Source organism: Sodiomyces alkalinus, assembly GCF_003711515.1.
Source record: "Sodiomyces alkalinus F11 unplaced genomic scaffold SODALscaffold_3, whole genome shotgun sequence".
NCBI lineage: Eukaryota > Fungi > Ascomycota > Sordariomycetes > Glomerellales > Plectosphaerellaceae > Sodiomyces > Sodiomyces alkalinus.
Window position 1 is genome coordinate 927,100 of NW_021167081.1, and position 19,083 is coordinate 946,182.

The 19,083-nt window shown below is 53.2% G+C and overlaps 7 protein-coding genes across 7 annotated transcripts; 3 read left to right on the top strand and 4 right to left on the bottom strand.

Moving 5' to 3' along the window:
* Nucleotides 1-3: 3 nt before the first annotated feature.
* On the bottom strand, nt 4-2,104 carry SODALDRAFT_309263 (surfeit locus protein). The gene is made up of 4 exons (XM_028609101.1): nt 1,549-2,104; nt 1,284-1,396; nt 671-1,164; nt 4-568 (listed from the first exon to the last, which is right to left on the bottom strand). The coding sequence occupies exons 1-4, from the start codon at nt 1,710-1,712 to the stop codon at nt 431-433; spliced, it is 909 nt and encodes a 302-aa protein (XP_028467562.1). The 5' UTR covers nt 1,713-2,104; the 3' UTR covers nt 4-430.
* On the bottom strand, nt 1,793-3,038 carry SODALDRAFT_358174 (hypothetical protein; the record flags this gene model as incomplete). The annotated part of the gene is made up of 7 exons (XM_028614077.1): nt 1,793-1,859; nt 1,935-2,021; nt 2,099-2,127; nt 2,285-2,389; nt 2,518-2,610; nt 2,760-2,877; nt 2,971-3,038. The coding sequence occupies 7 exons, from the start codon at nt 3,036-3,038 to the stop codon at nt 1,793-1,795; spliced, it is 567 nt and encodes a 188-aa protein (XP_028467563.1).
* Nucleotides 3,039-3,640: 602 nt separating this feature from the next.
* Nucleotides 3,641-6,137, top strand: SODALDRAFT_293254 (hypothetical protein). The gene is made up of 6 exons (XM_028608709.1): nt 3,641-3,827; nt 3,896-3,927; nt 3,986-5,077; nt 5,137-5,398; nt 5,462-5,673; nt 5,763-6,137. Exons 1-6 carry the CDS (start codon nt 3,803-3,805, stop codon nt 5,787-5,789), a joined length of 1,650 nt encoding a protein of 549 aa, XP_028467564.1. The 5' UTR covers nt 3,641-3,802; the 3' UTR covers nt 5,790-6,137.
* Nucleotides 6,138-6,706: 569 nt separating this feature from the next.
* Nucleotides 6,707-8,017, top strand: SODALDRAFT_343757 (hypothetical protein). The gene is made up of 4 exons (XM_028613135.1): nt 6,707-6,965; nt 7,039-7,071; nt 7,227-7,273; nt 7,362-8,017. Exons 1-4 carry the CDS (start codon nt 6,764-6,766, stop codon nt 7,533-7,535), a joined length of 456 nt encoding a protein of 151 aa, XP_028467565.1. The 5' UTR covers nt 6,707-6,763; the 3' UTR covers nt 7,536-8,017.
* Nucleotides 7,963-8,918, bottom strand: SODALDRAFT_377682 (hypothetical protein; the record flags this gene model as incomplete). Its single annotated transcript, XM_028614925.1, has 3 exons — nt 8,515-8,918; nt 8,123-8,370; nt 7,963-8,035 (listed from the first exon to the last, which is right to left on the bottom strand). The coding sequence occupies exons 1-3, from the start codon at nt 8,686-8,688 to the stop codon at nt 7,963-7,965; spliced, it is 495 nt and encodes a 164-aa protein (XP_028467566.1). The 5' UTR covers nt 8,689-8,918.
* A 160-nt stretch (nt 8,919-9,078) lies between these two features.
* SODALDRAFT_293262 (coiled-coil domain-containing protein MTMR15) lies at nt 9,079-11,975 on the top strand. Its single transcript, XM_028608710.1, has 2 exons — nt 9,079-9,676; nt 9,750-11,975. Exons 1-2 carry the CDS (start codon nt 9,177-9,179, stop codon nt 11,767-11,769), a joined length of 2,520 nt encoding a protein of 839 aa, XP_028467567.1. The 5' UTR covers nt 9,079-9,176; the 3' UTR covers nt 11,770-11,975.
* A 2,588-nt stretch (nt 11,976-14,563) lies between these two features.
* SODALDRAFT_323099 (hypothetical protein) lies at nt 14,564-15,367 on the bottom strand (the record flags this gene model as incomplete). The annotated part of the gene is made up of 1 exon (XM_028609781.1): nt 14,564-15,367. The coding sequence occupies one exon, from the start codon at nt 15,365-15,367 to the stop codon at nt 14,564-14,566; it is 804 nt and encodes a 267-aa protein (XP_028467568.1).
* Nucleotides 15,368-19,083: the final 3,716 nt, after the last annotated feature.

A 19,083-nucleotide genomic window follows, 5' to 3' on the forward strand; every position in this document is an offset into this window, starting at 1 on the left:
CTTACACGGCACAGCCCAATGGAATGAAGTAGAATGTGTACCGTCAGGTATTCGACTGTTGGTAGAATAGAGCAAGCATTTTGCACTCCCTTTATTGCTTCTCCCGGCCTACCCCGCCATCCTGAGTTTGACTATAAAACTAGCCCCCTTTTCTCTACAGTTGCATCAAATAGAGCAACACGACTTGGTGCTCCCCCCAACCGTACTGCTTCGTACTGGTCTGCTGCCCATCATGTTGCGGGACCGTTGTAGCTTTGAGCCTCATCCGCCTAGATCTTTCGCTTCCTAATACGACAAAATGACAATCTCGGCCGACATCCCGATTCGTTTCAGTGAAAAATGTCAAACCCTCTTCCTCCTCCACCGTATCCTTCCCCTCGAAGTATGATAGTGTCCTTACGGTGTGTGACATGACGCGTGACGTCCTCCATCAGTATACCTTCTTCTTCTCGTCGATGCTGAACTGGCCAGGACCACTGTTGACCAGGAGAAGGAGGCCGCCAACGATAGAAAGGATCTGGAAGAAGTCGTACTTGGCAAAGTCCTTGTGGGGGTGGTGCTCGTGAAGCTGGTTCGAGACTTAGCATCCGGATACGGGAGAAGAACATTATGCGCAGTAGGGAAAGCCAAAAGAGGTGGGGAGGAGGTGACTGGATGGAGCAAAACTTACAGTCCAGAAGTTGTTGACCAAGAGGTTGAACATGCTGAGAATCACGACGAGGAGCGTGGCGCTGAACTTGGCCTTGAAGCCCACGACGACCATGATGGACGCAATGGCGCCGATGACGGAGACGATTATCCTCCCAACGGACCACGAGCCACTAAAAACAAAGCCCACGAAGAGGAAGATAAGTAGTACACGGCCGGCCAACTGGAAGTACATCTTGCGGTCCTTCTCGTCGATCTCGGGGATGCCGGCGAAGGCCTTGCTCTTGCGTACCCACGAATCCGACATCACCATGAGCAAACCGCCGATAACGGAGAGATTCCGGAGGAAGAAGTTAAGGTCGAAGATGAGGCCATAGCCGAGTGCCTGGGTGACAACGACGCCCATAAGACCGATGACGGCGTAATCGGAATGCTTCCGAGTAATGACCATCGTAGACCCAGTAATCATGGCAATGACGTTAGCAAGGAGGAAGAGGTGCGTGAGTCCGGAGGGAACTGGTCGAGGTGTTAACTTTTGCATTATAAACCAGCATGCATATGGCTGATAGATTCCCCGTGGCGGTGTCCAACAGGGCGCGCAGAGCAAGTTTCTTGAGAATCCGGGTCTCACATACTATGTCTGTATTCATTCAGGTACAAGAGCTGGTCGCTCCACTGGGTGACGATTCGGAGGGCATCTTCAAGGAAAGTGACGACAATGAGGAAGCGGCCAATGGCAGGGAGGTACCTAATTCACGACAAGTTAACACATGGGGTCCTTCACCATCTCATTTGCTAAGGGCCTCAATTCTATTGATTCCCCTCGCGGCTATAGGCAGCGAGAGTTACTGCGGTTGGGAAGAGAAAAACAAGTCCAAGGGGGCCAGCTGGAAGACCTACGGTTTTACAGGCTCGCTGACAGTATCCAGCAAATCCTCAATCTTGCTTGTGTACTGGCGGATGGTGTCTAGGGCACCCGGCTCGGAGGTTTCCATGGAGGGACCGCCGAAGGTTGGGGGGCCCCCAACACCGAGGCCATAAGACGGTCCCCTATGCTGAGCCATTATGGAAAACAGTCGACTGGATTGCTGCTACGGCGCACAAAGAACCTTGGACCAGATATCGTGTCTCGCGCGGCAAAAGATCAAAGCCGGTATCGTTGCTTTTCTTTCAATGTGCGGTCGCCAATAGCCCAATTGACCGTGGGGGCACTTCAAAGAGAAGAGTTAACGCGAAGTGTGTGGAAGTTGGTTATTCCGGCTTGCGGACGGAGGGGGACGAATGACCAGGGCAAGGTCTGTCGGTCGTGGGTAAAACGAAACGTTGATGTATCGTAGCCGAGTTTGTAGTCACCGAGCTGTTTATGAGGGAGGCTGGAGGGTTTGGGGAAAAGACAAAGTACTCCGTAACGTGTCTGAAGTAGAAGAAGCCAGGCGGAATTCCCGATGACCTCAAGACGACAACTGTGTCCTTTCGGAGCTGCGATACAGTGGCAGGTGGGCTTAAGCTCCAGGCCCGTCTCCACTTTTTTTCGTCCGGCTCGATTCAGATCAGGGAGGTCGAAAGGTAACTGTGGTATGTATCCTCCGGCAAAGGAACTTCCGATCTACCAAATCTGTGGTGGACTACGCAGTACCGCCAGCTCACAATACTTCTTTTTCTTGTCCAGTTTGCAAGGGAGCCTCGAGCTCTTGGCCCAGGGTGGGAAGGTGCCTCGGTGGTCCGTGGAATTAAAGTGTCCCTGGATCACGAACAGTGAGACTATTCGTATTTGGCATGTGCACCCCGTATTACTTCAATAAGCAGAGTGTCGCCTTGTTAGGCACATATAACTTTGGTATTAAGTTCGAATGATCATCTACAATTCACTGCGGAGGTATGTTCCACGGGGGAGTTTTTTCTTGATATCATGATAGACAGATAGAGAGACTCGTAGCTACAAATCTTAGGGATCATGTGGGACTTGCAACTGTGTCTGGATTCACGACATGCAGGGCTGTGCCGCTCCTAGGAGTGAGACGACTTAACCCCTCAATTAGATGCAATTGTGACGAGTGATATAACCACCACCACGTACGGGAAGCCTCTTTGAGCTGCTACCACTAACCCACAATAAGAAGGTTATCGACCGAGGTCATGGACAAACCCGTGTCGGCATTGGGCGGTACTTGGTGTTTCCATGGTGTTTCCCAACTTTGGCTGCTGTTCCAGCTACCTTTGGCCCTGCGTCTGTCGGCATACCAGAGAGAGATTGGAGCCGGAGACCATATCGACGGACAGATCCGTGCCTATCGCTCCATATCTGTAAACTTAGCCTTTCACAGACGGTGATGTAGCTGGGTCGGCCGATGGACACCGAGGGAACGTAGGCAGTTGAAGACCAAAGACATACGTGGGGGTCAGGAGTGGTCACGGGTGACTAGAATATTAAGGTGTTGTGAATACACGGAAATCAGCTTTCCGACGTTTAGTCATTGAATTAGCGCATAAGGTAAGCTGAAAGAATAGGTACGGCAGCAATGACGAAGTGAAAGCCTGGAGGAATAGAGATACATACCTACCTAGGTAGGAAGATAGGCACCTGGGGAAAGTTGCATGTCAGCATGTCAACTTTGCAGCTGGCTGCTCTATATATCTATGCCAAAGTATGCAAAGCCATCCTGCCAGAAGAGATGAAAAAGACCAAAAAGACGTTACAAGCAAGATATATAGCCATATTAGTATAAGCCAAACTGCTTATTATCCAACTAGTTATTCAAAGATAAGGTGCTTCAACGCAAAGGATACCTACCTGAAAGTTCATCAGCTCGTGGTGTTGTGTTCCTTACCTACCTTAGGTATAGACCAAAACCAACTACTTCGTACAATGTACTCCATAGGTGGTCAGTGCGCGCCTTCCCTACGCGGTGCGTAAAGTCGTTCAGTACACCGAAACTTGATCCACCTATCACGCGCCGACTTTTATTCAAAGTAGCTTTCAACAAAAGTTCAGCCTTGTGATCGGTTGCAAACCCGTCACATCTCTTGCCACAGGCTCCTCCTTCAAACCCTCAACGGCAAGGAATTAACCATCATCCATTTTCTCACCAATTGACCCGGCTACTCTTATACCGCCTCGATTGACTTTGTGAGGTTGCCATCCCGAGCCGCAATCATGAACGGCGAAGCCTACTCTCGAGGTGCGTGTCGTGCCGCAACCTCCTTGCCCGTGTAACCAACGAGTGAACTAACAATTATGTCATTCTAGATGGGCGACGAGGTGGAGGTAGGGAGTTCCAGGTACGCGAGTATTCACCATGAGCTAGCATTTACACCTAAATTAACAGCAACTCGACAGAGAGGCGAACGGGACGAGCGACGCGACAGAGATAGACCCCGAGACCGCAGACGGTCTCGCTCACCATATGATCGGAGCTCACGGCGCCGCGATGATGAAGATAGCTATGCTGCAAGCCGCAGTCACAGAGAGCGGGAGCGCGAAGACAGATACTCCGGTCGGGATAGACGTGCCGAGAGAGAGTGGGATCGCGATCGTGGCTCCTCCCGCAGGGATGCCAGGAGGGACGACGATGACCGTTATGCCCGTCGCGCTGATCGAGATCCCTACGATGATCGCCGTCGTGGAGGGCGTGATAGACACGAAGAGCCCCACAGCAGAAGGGAGCGCCAACGCACTGCCACACCGCCCCCCAAGAAACGCGAGCCGACTCCGGACCTCACCAACGTGGTTCCCATCCTAGAGCGGAAGCGGCGTCTTACCCAGTGGGACATCAAACCTCCCGGTTACGAGAACGTCACTGCCGAACAAGCCAAGCTCTCCGGCATGTTCCCCCTGCCGGGCGCTCCCCGTCAGCAACCCGTGGATCCTACCAAGCTCCAGGTTTTCATGAACCAGCCCGGAACTCCGACCAACAGCGGCGCGCTGAAGCCGACCAATTCACGCCAGGCCAAGCGTCTTATTGTCAACAATCTGCCCCCTTCCGCGACGGAAGAAAGTGTCATGGGCTTCTTCAATCTTCAGCTCAACGGATTGAATGTTATTGAGAGCACCGACCCTTGCGTCCAGTGCCACCTATCGAACGACAAGTCCTTTGCCGTCATCGAGTTTCGTAATCCATCCGAGACCACGGTCGCTTTGGCAATGGATGGTATATCCATGGAGCCAGATGATGCGCCCAGCAACGGTCCCGCTGCTGCCCGCGGCCTTCATATCAGCCGTCCTAAAGATTACATTGTTCCCGCGGTGGTTGAGCAGACGCCATACGAGCCAGGCGTCGTGTCGAACGTCGTGCCCGACACACCGAACAAGCTCAGCATTTCTAATATGCCCCACTACCTGAACGAGGAACAAGTGACGGAACTGCTAGTCTCGTTCGGAGAGCTTAAATCGTTCGTGCTTGTGCGGGACAGGGGAACAGAAGAGTCACGGGTACGTTGTCGTTTCTCCAATTTCAACCAAACAGTGCAAGCTAACTCGGAGCGATACAGGGCATCGCTTTCTGCGAATACGTCGATCCCGCAGCGACAGACGTTGCATTACAAGGGCTCAACAATATGGACCTCGGAGACAAGAAGCTCAAGGTTCAAAAGGCCAGCATTGGCGTGACTCAAGTTGCGGGAGTCGAAATGGGTGTCGCCGCCATGTCGATGCTCGCCGGGACGACATCAACCGATTCCGACATTAGCCGAGTGCTACAGCTCCTCAACATGGTGACACCTGATGAGCTTTTGGACAATGATGATTATGAAGGTAAAGCCGAGCCCAGTCTCCCTCACCCAGTTTCACACTTGCTTTGGCTGACCCGCTTTGCAGAAATCATGGAGGATGTCAGAGACGAATGCTCTAAATATGGCAACATTCTCGAAGTTAAGATCCCTCGTGCGACAAGCGGAAGCAGGCAGTCCGCGGGCGTCGGTAAAATCTACGTCAAATACGAGACAAAAGAGTCGACCCAGGCAGCCCTCAAAGCTCTGGCAGGCAGGAAGTTTGCAGATAGGACGGTCGTCACAACATACTTTCCCGAGGTACGTTCTCTTATCTGTCTCGACAGCTTCTCGCTTTTCCCACGGTCAGTGCAAGACTAATACTTATACTTATCACCACACACGTTTAGGAAAATTTCGACGTCAATGCTTGGTAGATTGACGAACCAGTTGAATGGCTCTACATATTCGGCAAGCGAATCCATCTGCTGTCACGCTGGTATCAAAAATTGGTTAGGTGGCTTGGTCGATGGGAGGGAGTCCCCGAGGACGCCTGTCATTCTTTGGCCTTTGGCGGTCGGTCGTGTATTCATGTATCACTATCCGTCACAGATGAAGATGAAAATTTTAAACAACATATACGGTGTATATTGGTACTGTCATCACACTCGCCCTTAGGCCCATATCAATGGTGTTGTTGGCTGGACCCAAGGACGCAAGGGGTAAACATGCGCACATAGACAGGCAAGTAGCAGAATGTCTAAAAAGAATTTGATTTCGGAGTGATCTACCTACTGTAGCTAAACAGTAGTTTCTAAGAAATGAATAGAATGGAGAGGGACTTCCTGTAGGCAACACTGTGTCTCTTGTTAGTGCAAACTTCTCGTGTCAAGACAATGCTGCATGTCGAGATTGGGAAGGCTAAAGATCAGAAGTCCGATTCATTCATTGAGCACGAGGCTCTAAAATAAGAGGTACCAGAAAAATATGAAATGGAATGATCATCATATCAATAGACCGCTGGAAAAGGGAAAAGAGGAATACTCACGAATTTGGGAAGAGGTCCTCTCCTTCAACGTCCGTTCTTGGACGCATGTAAATACTCCAAGGTCGAGTTGGGGATCAAGTTGAAAGAAAATCTCAATTACTGGGACAAGGATTCGTAGAAGTACATGCTTGAGCACTGACCACTTTATCCTTATCAGTCTATCTGTGGGTCCAGACCACTCCCGCCTCACGTTCCCTCCCCGGCCCTAATTAAGCGAAGTAAGCCCGTCACCCACCCACTGCACCAAACCACCTTCAGATCTGGATAGCTTTTTTTTCTCGTTTGTCCAGCGACGAATTCCGCCAAAGCAAACATCACCACCCACACCGTCCACATCCCGACGTCGACGCGACAACCGCCAAAATGGGTAGACTTCACAGCAAAGGCAAGGGCATCAGCGCGTCCGCCCTCCCCTACTCGCGCAACCCCCCCGCCTGGCTCAAGACCACCCCCGACCAGGTCGTCGACCAGATCTGCAAGCTCGCCAAGAAGGGCGCCACCCCTTCCCAGATCGGTGTCATCCTGCGTGATTCCCAGGGCATCGCTCAGGTCAAGATTGTCACTGGTATGTTTGGCTGCGGACGGAGACATGCTGCAAAAGGGAAAGAAATTTGCGGGACCTAACGTGCTTGCTGTAGGCAACAAGATCCTCCGCATCCTCAGGTCGAACGGTACGATTCCATACCCTTGAAACCAACAACCCGACCGAAATTCTCGAGATATTTCCCGCTCGAGCTGTTCCGATACAAGCGTTTGTCCTCTCGAGGACAAATTGCACAAAATTATGCCTCTGTACGGTTTAGGCTGACAGAGAGACTTATTACAGGCCTTGCCCCCGATATTCCGGAGGACCTGTACCAGCTGATCAAGAAGGTTGGTGAACTCTACTTTGGCAAATAGCCTCTCGCCAATCTGGCCGCGAAATGAACTGGGCAGGGTTATATTAACATATTCGGGATAGGCTGTCTCCGTCCGCAAGCATCTCGAGCGCAACCGCAAGGACATGGACTCCAAGTTCCGCCTCGTCCTCATTGAGTCGCGCATCCACCGTCTCGCTCGCTACTACAAGACCGTCGGCGTCCTGCCCCCCACCTGGCGGTACGAGAGCGCCACTGCCAGCACCATCGTTGCGTAAGCGATGTTTGAGCTTGGTCATATGGACCTCATCAGCAGGGATTGGGATTGGACCGGCCCATTACTTTCGGCCATTTTGTGGACATGAATGAAAAGCAAAGCACCCAGGTTGTCATTGGAGTTAGGGATAGGAAACTGCATTTACGGCGTGGCAGCTTGCTCCTGGGTCACCGCTGGCGGCCTCTTGACGGTGAAGCAAAAGGGTTATAAATGACCGAATGGGCGAAGACGATTCCCATATCCTCCATTATCCGCGCCGACCCCGCCCAATGCTCTCTGGGGTATCATGATCCATAGTGTGACGCCTCCCCTAGACTCAATACCCCACCTTTAACGCCTGTAACCATGTCGATCCCTCTTCCGTTCATATAGCAGCTAGCCCAGCGTACGCGATAAGAATAACAAACAAAGCAAAGAAATTCAAAAAATTACTCAGTGCCTTCCAACTCCTTGGATCGTTGAATAAGGAATTCGCCAAGCTTCCGAAGGGGGTCTTTGGGTCTTGAACAACTTAATCAGTATATGCGGTCGGTTGCAAGTTGTGTCCGGGCTCTCAATTTTCCGAGCGTGGCAAGGGTGTTCACTTACTGTTCCTTGGCAATCTGCTTCATGCCCTCCAACAGGACACCCGTGACCTTGGTATTCAGGTACCTGCGCACGGGGTCGCCATGGAGTGCTGCGTTGTCGGGAACGTTGACGGCCGCGTCAGGGTGGGCAGAACCAGCTCGCGAGCTGTTGGGCTCCTGGGTGCCATTGTTTCGCATGGGCGTGCCAGTGCGGCCTGGCGCCGGACTAGGGGCGTTGGACGCCGCGGGTTGGGCTACCACTGCGGGAGACTGGAATAGGGTGTATTGTTATGTTAGCTTTGGATGCAAAACAGAGGTGACATAGGCCATGGATAATGAGATGTGTGAATTGCAGCCATGGCTGTCGCAGGGATAATAGCTTGGAGAATGCTACTGGGACGGGACAGGACTAACGGGCGCTTGTTCAGAGGCAGGGGGGGCATCGGTCATAAGGGCGTCGGTGGGAGCGGGTTCGGGAATCGAAGAGTCGGATGGACCAGTCGTGGCAGTCAATTCTGCTGGACCTGGCGTTGAAGCAGATATAGACCCATCCTGTGCGAGGGTTGGTTGGACAGGCGTCTCGGACATTGCAAGATTGGATTGGAGAAAGTTGGAAATAGACGTCTGTCGAGAACAAGAAAAGAGCAAGGTCGAAGAAGGTAGAATTGAACGGGCGAAACAGAAGTCAGAAGTCTTGCGAAGAACCAGATTTAACGAATTGGAGCAGAAGAGAAAAGGTTGGGCAGTGAAGAAAGAGCACTCCGTAGACTTATGGAGGATGCTGTGGCTTGCGATTATATCGGTAGGTATGGTAGGAGCTCGTTGCAACCCGGTCGTTAGAATACGAATAATTAGGTCCCACTCATGCTGTTAAGTTCACGAGGTCAGCTGACTTCGCGTATTCCCCCCGTTCGGTACTTCGTATGTGGGATTTTCAGCAACCCCCCTCACCACGTCTCCTTCTCCTCACGCGTTAAGAAGTGATACACTGTGTATCTACTTTGCTCCTTCCTCCCAGCAGTGTCCTTATGTCTGCTCGAGTTCTCTAGCGATTCCACCCATATTGGCGCCTTGAGATGGAAGCTTTCATACAACGGCGCAGTATCCGGACCAAAACTCTTCCCGATTCTCCCGTTCCAGAGGAAAGACCCGTGAAGAGGGTGAAGCCAACCCCTGACCACGGCCAAGTCGACACAAACAATAGCCCTAGCAAAAACGACTGTTCTGAGGAATCAGACTCAGAACAGTTGGAGTATCATGCCATAGAAGATGTCATTGAAGATGGAAATCAGAAGAAACACTTCCGACATACTGCCATTGAAGACTCTTTGCCCGCCATCCCATCGGAGGAGAGGCCGAACGAATATGGAGTTCCCAGAGTATCGCCAGCCTTCGATTCCGATGGGAAGACGGAGACAACCAAGTCCACATGGATCAGAGGCAGGCGTTCAATCTATGTCGACGCTTTCAACTATGCTTTAGACGTTGTTCTGGAAGACGAGTCGCATTTGTTTGACGCCAAAGAGCATGCTGTATTCGACCAATGGAGGCAGCTGGATTATGAGTCTCAGTACCTGTGAGTTGGCTCGCCCATGGCACCGCACGGTATTAGGCACCCCGCGAAGCAAGGCAACTGAGACTCTTCGTAGTTATGTCCGGCTGTTTCTTCGCAAGACGTCAGCATGGCATCGCCATTGCCGACTCGGTTACTATGGCGACATTTCTGACCCAGAGGCGGCCATCAAGACGCTCCAGGAACGGAGGCAACTCCCGGATGCGTCTCCGGGTCTATCTGCGAGTTCTGTTACCGAGAACGAACTCGGAGAGTCCCAATTGGGCAGCAGCTTCACATTCTGCGATACGTCAGAGGAGCACATCCGCACGATTGAGGAAGCTGCCCCGCTTCTAAGCTTAGATGAGCTGAAAGTTTTATGCAAGGAGGCCAAGGTCCAAGGGAGAAACAAAGCCGAGCTAGTCAAGGCTCTTTGCCGAATGAGTCGCCATCAAGCCAGCCTTCAGGCCGTTGGCCTGCAGCAGATATCTGGGACTGGTGAGAACTCAACAGCCGAGTCGTCAGCCTCTAACGTCGATGCGCCGCCCGGTGAAAGGAAGCAGCATTCCAATCGAGCGCGGCATTTCATGGACAAGATCTCGGCGATTGTAGGACCTTGCATCAGGCTCTCGCCCTTGACGTACGAGCTCTTTGAGCGACTTCATCTAGTATTCTACAGGTCGACGGAATGGACGGAAAAGTCCTTGACCACGATTATACTAGCGAAGATTTCCAGGCGGAACTTTCCCAACTACATCATCTGCCGCACGTCGAAGATCTTCGAGTCTCGCGAACATCTCGTTGAATTTGAACGAGCGCTGCGACTTGAGACAGAAGTGGATGATATCCTGGAGTCGAATACAGCAACTTGTGAAACAGGATTCTTACGAGTATTGGAAATATTTGACAGTATTTATCCTCGGTGGAAGACGCTACTCGCGGAAGAGCAGGTCAAGGAGGATAAAGTATACGAATTCGGCGAGGGGTCCTACCTCAGACGATTCACGCCAGCACATTCGTACACCAGGATCCTTCACAAGGCGGCATACGCTTTGGGGCGCCTAAAGAGACACGCCGAAGAACATTCGCTTCTCACTGAACTTTTAGGTCAGCGCCTCTTCCACCCGGCAAGACGCGGTAGCTGGTATCAACGGAAAGCTCTGCTCGAGGAGAATTACATGCATGCCCTGGACCCAAGACCGATATCCAGCGACCCGGAGGAGCAGAAGAAACACTGGAAGCGAATCGCGAGTAGGACTTGCGAGCAGGGCCTGCAGGACAACGACTGCCACTTGATCTACCACCATGGCTTACAGAAACGCCTTGTCAAACTCGAGAAGCAGCTTCGTGTGGCGTTTCGGCAACGGCACGACTTTGGCCATGTCCGACTCGCGAGTCCCGAGGAACATACTGTCGAGGGGGTTCAGCTGAAGAGGGAAGATCCGGTCGGCAGGAACCGCCGACAGGCGAGCACGAAGACCATGTGGCTAGACGAGCATGGACACGGCGAAGAATGCAGCGTCGAGGAAATGTGCCTAAGCTGGTACCGCAGCCAGGGCTGGAAAGGATACCACGCAGAAGGAGGGATCATACGAACACTGTTCGCGTACCTATTCTACGACATTCTCTTCCTCTACATACCTAACGTCTTCCAGACGGCCTACCAGACGTGTCCTCTCGACCTCCACACGGATTCATTCTACCCAGCGCGAGCGTCGGAGATCAATCACCGCCTCGTGGACATAGCCAACGGAGGCGCGGAGCGCATCATACGCGAAGTCGCCCTGAGGGAAGGGGAGAAGAGAACCTGCGTCGTCGGGCTGAACTGGGACTACGACCCGGACGACCTGGTGGAGCTGGTTACCTGCTTTGACGGCGGCGCGCTCGCGACGATATGCAAATTGATGGCGCAGGAGTACCGGCAGCGGGGAGGGGGCATCCCCGATTTGATTCTGTGGAGGACGGAACCGAGGAGGGAGTGCATGTTCGCCGAGGTCAAGAGCGCGAATGACCGGTTGAGCGACACGCAGAGGTTGTGGATGCATGTACTCACGGGGGCTGGCGTCAAGGTGGCGCTTTGCAACGCCGTGGCCCGAGAGGTGAAGTGCATCGACTGATTGACTCTCTTTTGGCCGTTGGTAGCGTACTGAGCGTACTGAGCGTACTGAGCGTACTGAGCCGGAGCACATTCTCCGAATTCGAGTCGAGAACGTATTATACGTACAAACATTGGACGTTCTAACTTGGACACGGCGCTTTCGTTTGCGGTAGAACCAGGGGAACATCGTGTCCATCGACGCCGGCATGATAGCAATGGGGAATACCCGGCTTCCGCACCACATGCAGAACCCCAATGGATGTTTTGCAAAAAGTTGTTTCGAGACGGTGAAACGATGCAAGGAAAGTCCGGGCTGGTAAAAAATAGCACAGGAATCCACGAAGAGGGAGCGAAAGAAAAGCAAAGGAAGGCCCTGAAACGAACCAGGGGCTGCGGTGGGCGTGATCTGCTTCTGACAGCTATCTTGGCCTCGTTTCAGGATATTTCTGGTCACAGATCACAACGCATGGGGAGGGGAGGTACGGGACTTGTCGCATTCTTCACAAGCCGTTGATCCAATCAGGCTCAGACGTCCAACGACAGAACGCTTGTCCATGTCGAGTGGAAGAGCAAGTCAAGCGGATTCTGCCATGAAAGCGTGTCACGGTATGGGAATCACAAAACAGGTCTCAAGTGGGATTCGGCGACGGCTGTTTTGCATACAGGCAGGAGCTAAGCAGAAGAGAGATGCCAGAGGACATGGGGGAATGGCGGGGATTCATGTTCATGTCGTCGTCTCAAGGCACGGAACCAAATTCTGCAGGGAGAAGGCAAGGAATGCGAGGAAGCAAATCTCGGCACACTAAGTGGTCAGTTGATGTGGTTCGTTGATTTCGCAGGTAACAGTGACGAGAGGCTGCACTAGGCACAGACGAGGAGGGGGTGACGCAGGAGGGGATTTCCGTGTTTCTCGGAGGATCTGTCTCCCCAAGGCAACGCAACGCCTGGGTGTTCTTTGCTTGTTGCTCGGATGGACTTTGGATTTCCTCCCTTTCTCTTCCTTTCTCCCCGAGTTTATCCAAAGCCCAGACGCCGTCCTGCCTCTCCGCAACCACTGCCCCCCCGGCTTTGAAATCACAAAAGCCCGTCATGTCAAGGGGCCCACGTCTTTCCCGTCCACTCTCACCCCTCTCACCCCCTCTCATTCTCCCTCGGCGCTTAGCAGTCCCCCATCCAAGCCAATCACCTGCGAATTCTCGCCCCGTTGGTGGCCCCTAACCACGCCAACCACATCCCTGTCCGGGGCACCCACCCAATGGTTATCCAAGACGCCCAGAGTCAACGTGTTCGACAGGCGCTTAATCCGAGATGACCTTTGCGCCAAGTCTCACGTCCCGCGACGCGACGAGGACGAGACACCCCCCCCGTCGTCATCGCTCCGATCGATGCAGCTCCCAGGATTCCGGGCCGCACTACAGCTTCATCTAGCTTAGCGCGTGCCGGCTGGTTTTTGATGGGGCCTTTTGTCCCTTTTCTTTTTGCTTTCCCTTTGTCTATGTGGGAGACCGGGAACCGGGAAACCCAAACTTGGTCAAGATGGCAGTCACTATTGGCATTGTGAGGGAAAAGAGGGAAGAAAAAAGGGGGGGTAACCCGCATGTGGCAGTGCGTGTGCCAATACGGCAAGCAGAAAAAGGAAAGAAAAAAAGAAGAAAAAAGAAAAAGAATGCTCCTCTTCCAAGTTTCGGTGCCAGTACGTGGTCACTGGATTAGCAGTAGGTAAGCAATATCACCGGCGGCCCCGCGTGGTCGCATGGTAGGCCACGCTTCACAAAGACGGGTAAACATTGTATTTCTGCATATTGTTTCTTTGTGTTTTGTCTATGGACTCGCCAATCAGCAAGCAAACAAAGAAGAAATAAACGAGAAGGAAACAAAACATAGGAGGGCGGAACAATAAGGTAGGTAGTGAAGTTATATTCGTAGAACTACCCAAGACAGATGTAGACAGGACAGTAGGGTTTCTTCTTGACAGAATCTCTCCTAGTTGTTATTCCCATGCCGTCGATTCCATTGCGTCTTTTTTTTCTTCCTTTTTTTCTTTTTTCCTCCCCAGAAATTAGGAGAGTTAGATAAATTGTATCCCAAGCCAACCGACATATCGTTGCGTAGCCCCCCAGCCAGCCACCCAGCCACACGCCGCATACATACATGGTAGAAAAAGAAAGGAAAAAAAAAGGGAAAAAGGGAAAAAAGGGAAAAAAGGAAAGAAAAAGAAGAAAAAAAAAAAGGCGTGAATCTGAAGAAACACATTTGCCTTCCCTGGTATCGCATGTGGCACGCTGGCCACCCCACCGGATAAAACAGCGTTACCTACGCCGTAAAACTCCAAAAAGAAGTGTCATCAAGTTTGAACCCCTCCGCCCCAGCAGTACAAGTTTCGTTGATTCCGCAAGGATAAAGCCGCCCATTTCCCTTTTCCGCCGTTCCCAAAAGAAAAGATAGAACACCGTTGGACCTGGTTCTGGGTACTCGGTTTGGGTTGTGTTGTCTCGCGTCATCTCGTCTTCGGCGCCAGGAGTTGACAGAGCAAGACGAGAGGTTTATAGCCGAGAAATAATAATAAAAAATAGACGTTGACAAAAAAGAAGAAGAAAAAATGGAAGGAAGGAAAAAAAAAGAAAAGAGACGAGACGTAAAATCGTAAAAGGAGAGAAAGCCCGGGCCATGGCCACGAGGGAGAGAGATAAGCTAAGCAGCCGGGGTGGTGAGATGAGACGAGAGGAAGTCGATGCGTAAAAGTAAGTACTCTTAAGGTGCGCTTCGTAGATGATGGAACTTTCGTGGCATTGGCAAGAAACGAGAAGGCAGGATCATGACGGGGTGTGTTCGACCTTGCGCCTCTTCCCCCTCGGCGCGGGATTCATCCTCGGGGTGGCGTGGTAGGTCACGGTGCGGGTGACGACTTGGCTGACGTGGCGGACGCTCGTCCGGGAGGGCTTCTTCCTGGCCTTGAGGACGGCGTCCCAGTCGAAGACGGAGTGGACGGACCGCGCGCTGAAGGGGGAGCGGGCGGTGGTCGGGGTGGCGCTCCGGGGCGAGTCCAGGTAGGAGAAGGCGGGCGACACGGGGATCTTGAGGCTGGGGAACGAGTCGGCGCCGTTGGGCGGTGCGGACATGGGCAGCGACTGGGTGAAGGGGCTCGGGGGCACGACGGGCGCGGTGGCGGGGCCCTTGAGGTTGCGGTGGTGGTGGTGGTGGTGGTGGTGCTGGTGATGGTGGTGAACGTCGCATTTGCAGGAGCAATCTGTCCGGTCGCTTGTGGCGGTGGACGGCTCCGAGTCTGAGGAGGCGGGGGAGGCCATGGGGCTCTCGCCTGAGGTGGCTGGGCCGGAAGCTGAGCTGGAGCTGGAGCTGGAGCTGGAGCCAGAGTTGGGGGGCGTTAGGGTGGACGGTGAGAGCGAGCCGGCGGACACGGACTTGAGGAAGTCTGTGTATGCTGTGGGCGGGCTGATGGGGGTCTTTGCTGCTGGAGGGTAGTACGAGCAGGCCGACATGGGCTTGGCGGAGAGAGGAGTCGAGGTTGAGGGTGCTGTTGAGAGGACGGCCTCGGAGGGGAAGGTCGCGCTGACGGGCGTGGTCAGCTGGGGCAGCTTGGGTTTGGTGTTTGCCGGCATGGTGAATGGTGGGTGGTGGGTGGTGGATGGTGGATGGTGGATGGTGAATGCCTGGAGAGAAAGGATGCGAAGAGGGCAAAGGACGAGGCGATCAAGTCAAGCGAATGACTTGGAAAGGTCGAGCTGCCAACAAGCCAGCTGCAGAGACGAGTCGCCTGTGAAGAGGAAAGGAAGAAAAAGAAGGGGGGAAGAATCCGTAGATAGAATGGTGGGAAGGGGAAGACGTTATATTAATCCCTTGCAATGTTGGTGGATAGGTATGAAGTAATACAACTGGGCCAAGTCGGGCGCTTGAGTCGGCGTGGTAAAGGGCTGTGTAAGGGTGGTGTATGTACGATGTAAGTGAGGGAACCGGTGGGGGGGTGGGCGTGTGAAAGCCCAGGGTAGGCTGGACAGTCTGGACAGTCTGGACAGTCTGGACCCTTAATTAAGCTCCTGGCTCCCGGCGGCAAGGAGGTTTGTCTCCCTTTTTCTCTTCTTTTCTTTCGTCGCTACCGGTGCGTACCCGGAGCTGCGGTCTGGGGTATGGTCCGGGGTCTGAAGTAGGACGACTTGAGCAAATGACAGCGGGTGATGACCACGAGTCCAGGACAGAGAGGGGTTTATTTCTGGCGTATCCCGGAGGGCTAGAAACAAGGGTGGGCGGTGGAAACAAGGGTGTGTTGTGGGCCCTGACTTTGTGCTGAAACGAAGAGATAAAACGAAGCCTTTTGAAACGTGGAGGATCGATCCGAGGATGGGTGAAGGGATTCCCGTGCAGAGCTGACAGACGGCAGACGACGAGGCGACCAGGCGACCCAGGCAGTGGACAGAGACAGACGGGCAGAACAGACGAGACTGCCGTGACGCCGGTCAATGGTGCTTGTGTGACGGACGTTTCTGTTGGTTGGCTGGGGCGTGAAAGAAGTGGACGAACCGAACGAGAGAGCCAAGGAAGAAAGAGGAGCGAGCCAGTGGTACGTGAGGACAGGGGGGTAGGGGGGCGTGATGGAGGCGGCAAGCTCAGCAGTTCGTTTGTGTCGGAACCCTGGGTGAGCGTCCTGATTCGTTGGTTCGGCGCGTGTGAAGTGAAGATGCACTGCCTCGGCGTGGATGCTTGCAGGGTGGTAGGCGACAAGGGAGATAATTAGATGATTTTGTTCCTCCTCGTCTCTCTTCGTCTCTCGGTCGCCTGGATTAGAAGTGTGACGGCGGCCAGTACGTCGTAGTCACAGCACACACAGCACACACGTCCGTTTCCGTTTGCGTTTGCGTTTCCGTTTCCCTGTCTGCGTCCGCGTCCGCGTCCACGTCCGCTTCCGTTTACTATTCGTATTTCCCACTTCCTATCCTTACTTAGCCTTAGCGCACGCTATCTTTCAAGGGACTTGATTCGCCCTTCTCCTCTTGCTCTGTCACTTCTTCCCATGCAGCGTAAGGAACGGTGCTTACCTTTCAATAGGATGCTTGCGCACAAGTGACCAGGCGGTCTGACGTCCGATCCGGATGTTGGTGGAAGGTGCTGTGAGAAATTCGTAGGCCGTATTAGAGAGAAGGATGCCGCGGTTGGTTGGTGATGGAAAGAAGAAAAATGTGACTGTAAGCCAAGCTTGGTTCGCTGGAGAGGGAAGAGGGTGAATCGTGTAGTGATGCTATTATCACAAGCCTCCAAACATCTCGATTCTCAACGACGGGAGCCAACAAGCCGCTTCTTATATCCTCCAACCTCCACACTTCTTCCTTTCCCTCGCCCTCACTTCATACTTCGTCTTTCGTGTCCCACTACGGTACTTTGGCGCACTTTGTCAATTGAGAGAGGGCCTTCCTTGATGGCCGCTTCCATCCAGCGCGCGGTTCTACCTCATCTCGACCTCGTAGCAGACAACGAGAGGTCATCCTTGGTTTCTCATTCCTCCCACGAGGCTCAATGCATGCATCTTCCATCGCGTCGTCCTGACGACAAGCGACCATTTCGCCCACACCATGAATTACTGGTAGCAAATACCCGCCTTCATGTTTGAGCACGCGCGAGCTCCATGAAGCTGCAGAAAAAAAGAACGGTCAAAAAAAAAAAAAAAAAAGCCCAAGCCACCCGCGTTTATTACCAAAATCTCCTCTGCCTTTCCGTCGCTTCACCGGGCTCCCGAGGCCAGCCAGCATTGGTTCCTGTCGCTAGTTGCTGAAGAGTCTATGGCCTAGGGGTAAGGGGAACTGCTCAGGCGCCTTCACCACTGCTGAGTTGATCCTGGCGTTAAGATCCAGCAGTTCATAGGATGGGTGGGAACCGGATGCAGCGCCTATTCTATCATATCATAGGACACCGTTTCCACGTACGACACACAAGAGTGCAAGCAGCAAGCGCCTAGAGGATCTGAAATCCGCTGTACTCACAATTGACCACTCGCCTTCAGGAATCCAAGAAACCCACGATACGCCCCTGTTATTGACATACCGCGCAGGAAGACTCGTTAAACCAGTCAGCCCATGACATGCGAGGACGGATGAAGGGTTACCCATCTCCCTCTCCCTCTCCCGCGACGGCACTTGACGCATGTATATCGGCTCTCTCAGCGTCTGAAGAAGATGTCACGGCCGACGCTATCCTCTGCGACTTTGGGGCATCTGGCCGCCTTCCACGACAGCCCACATGTCCATGTCGTCCCCATCGAAAAGTTCCGCATATGGCCGCTTCCTCTCCGTGATCTCGTAGATAGCGGATGAGAGATCATGGAATCCCATAAACAGCTGGTCCGCCTTGGTCTCTTCCGGGATTGGGGCACATATGTCGCTTCATGCGTGTAGTCGCCCGAACTCGGGAAACCGCTCCAGGGCTGAGCCGGGAAAGTCGCAGAGTTTGATAGTCTCATCGGCGGCGACGACATCGTTTTCGGTGAAGAGTCCCCCCCTTCCCTTATATGCCCTCGGAATACAGACACGCGACGCCCTGGGAAACTCGATGGCCAACTCTAGGCGGCGCAGGAACGGGGCCAGGACGAGTTCTTGATGGGATGAAGTACCGCAGATTCCTCCTCGCGGATGACCTGGTATTAGCTCCGTGTTCTCCGTCGACGGCGTCCGCGTCATAGCGCGTTGTCGTCGATCCAGGGTGGACTTCAGGGCCCTCGGGCTTGACGACGACTGGACGCCGAGGAGGTCCAATAGTCGAAGACGGGCTTACATAACACTAAAATTAATAATCTTCTTACCATCTCGGGACTCGGGACGAATACGGAGTAATTACGTATCCGTACAGAGTCTCTAATAAGGTACCTATCGGTCACAAGGAAAACCACCTCTACGGGGGAAACAAGGGGACGTCTTGTCCCAAGAGCCTACCTAGGCATAAAGCTGCTCTTGGGTCAGGGTCTCTGTCGGAATGAGATGAATACTAACTTCACTTCGTTTTTCTTCTGCCAAAAAGTTGGTTTGGGCCACCACAGATAGAGCAAAGGCTGTGTGTGAGTGACATGTCGAGTTGAACCTCTCACCGACATTCCCGCCACTGGGAGGTGGGCACGGGCCTGGAGTACAAGTACCTCAGGTCAATGATGCTGCTTTGGACAAGGGAAGAGTTTGCTGGTGTGGGTGGTGCGATTTTGGGGGCTGAGGTCCCCGGCGGTGAGTCACGTGTGAAAGGTTGCAGTATCTTAGCTCCGAGGTGGGAAGACGGGGAAGTCGCCGTCATCCCATCCGACCCCCGCAGGATGTGAAGTCGATGGAACTTGGCACCAAGCAAT

What these genes read in the sequence shown, in the direction of transcription:
- SODALDRAFT_309263 (XM_028609101.1), bottom strand. Translation starts at nt 1,712, where the DNA reads ATGGCTCAGCATAGGGGACCGTCTTATGGCCTCGGTGTTGGGGGCCCC. An exon ending in CCTGAATGAATACAGACATA is followed by an intron (nt 1,165 to 1,283) that starts GTATGTGAGACC and finishes CACCTCGACCAG; the next exon opens with TTCCCTCCGGACTCACGCAC. An exon ending in TGGTCAACAACTTCTGGACT is followed by an intron (nt 569 to 670) that starts GTAAGTTTTGCT and finishes GTCTCGAACCAG; the next exon opens with CTTCACGAGCACCACCCCCA.
- SODALDRAFT_293254 (XM_028608709.1), top strand. Translation starts at nt 3,803, where the DNA reads ATGAACGGCGAAGCCTACTCTCGAG. An exon ending in CGGCGAAGCCTACTCTCGAG is followed by an intron (nt 3,828 to 3,895) that starts GTGCGTGTCGTG and finishes ATGTCATTCTAG; the next exon opens with ATGGGCGACGAGGTGGAGGT. An exon ending in GGACAATGATGATTATGAAG is followed by an intron (nt 5,399 to 5,461) that starts GTAAAGCCGAGC and finishes CCCGCTTTGCAG; the next exon opens with AAATCATGGAGGATGTCAGA.
- SODALDRAFT_343757 (XM_028613135.1), top strand. Translation starts at nt 6,764, where the DNA reads ATGGGTAGACTTCACAGCAAAGGCAAGGGCATCAGCGCGTCCGCCCTC. An exon ending in CCGCATCCTCAGGTCGAACG is followed by an intron (nt 7,072 to 7,226) that starts GTACGATTCCAT and finishes GACTTATTACAG; the next exon opens with GCCTTGCCCCCGATATTCCG. An exon ending in TGTACCAGCTGATCAAGAAG is followed by an intron (nt 7,274 to 7,361) that starts GTTGGTGAACTC and finishes TATTCGGGATAG; the next exon opens with GCTGTCTCCGTCCGCAAGCA.
- SODALDRAFT_293262 (XM_028608710.1), top strand. Translation starts at nt 9,177, where the DNA reads ATGGAAGCTTTCATACAACGGCGCAGTATCCGGACCAAAACTCTTCCC. An exon ending in GATTATGAGTCTCAGTACCT is followed by an intron (nt 9,677 to 9,749) that starts GTGAGTTGGCTC and finishes GACTCTTCGTAG; the next exon opens with TTATGTCCGGCTGTTTCTTC.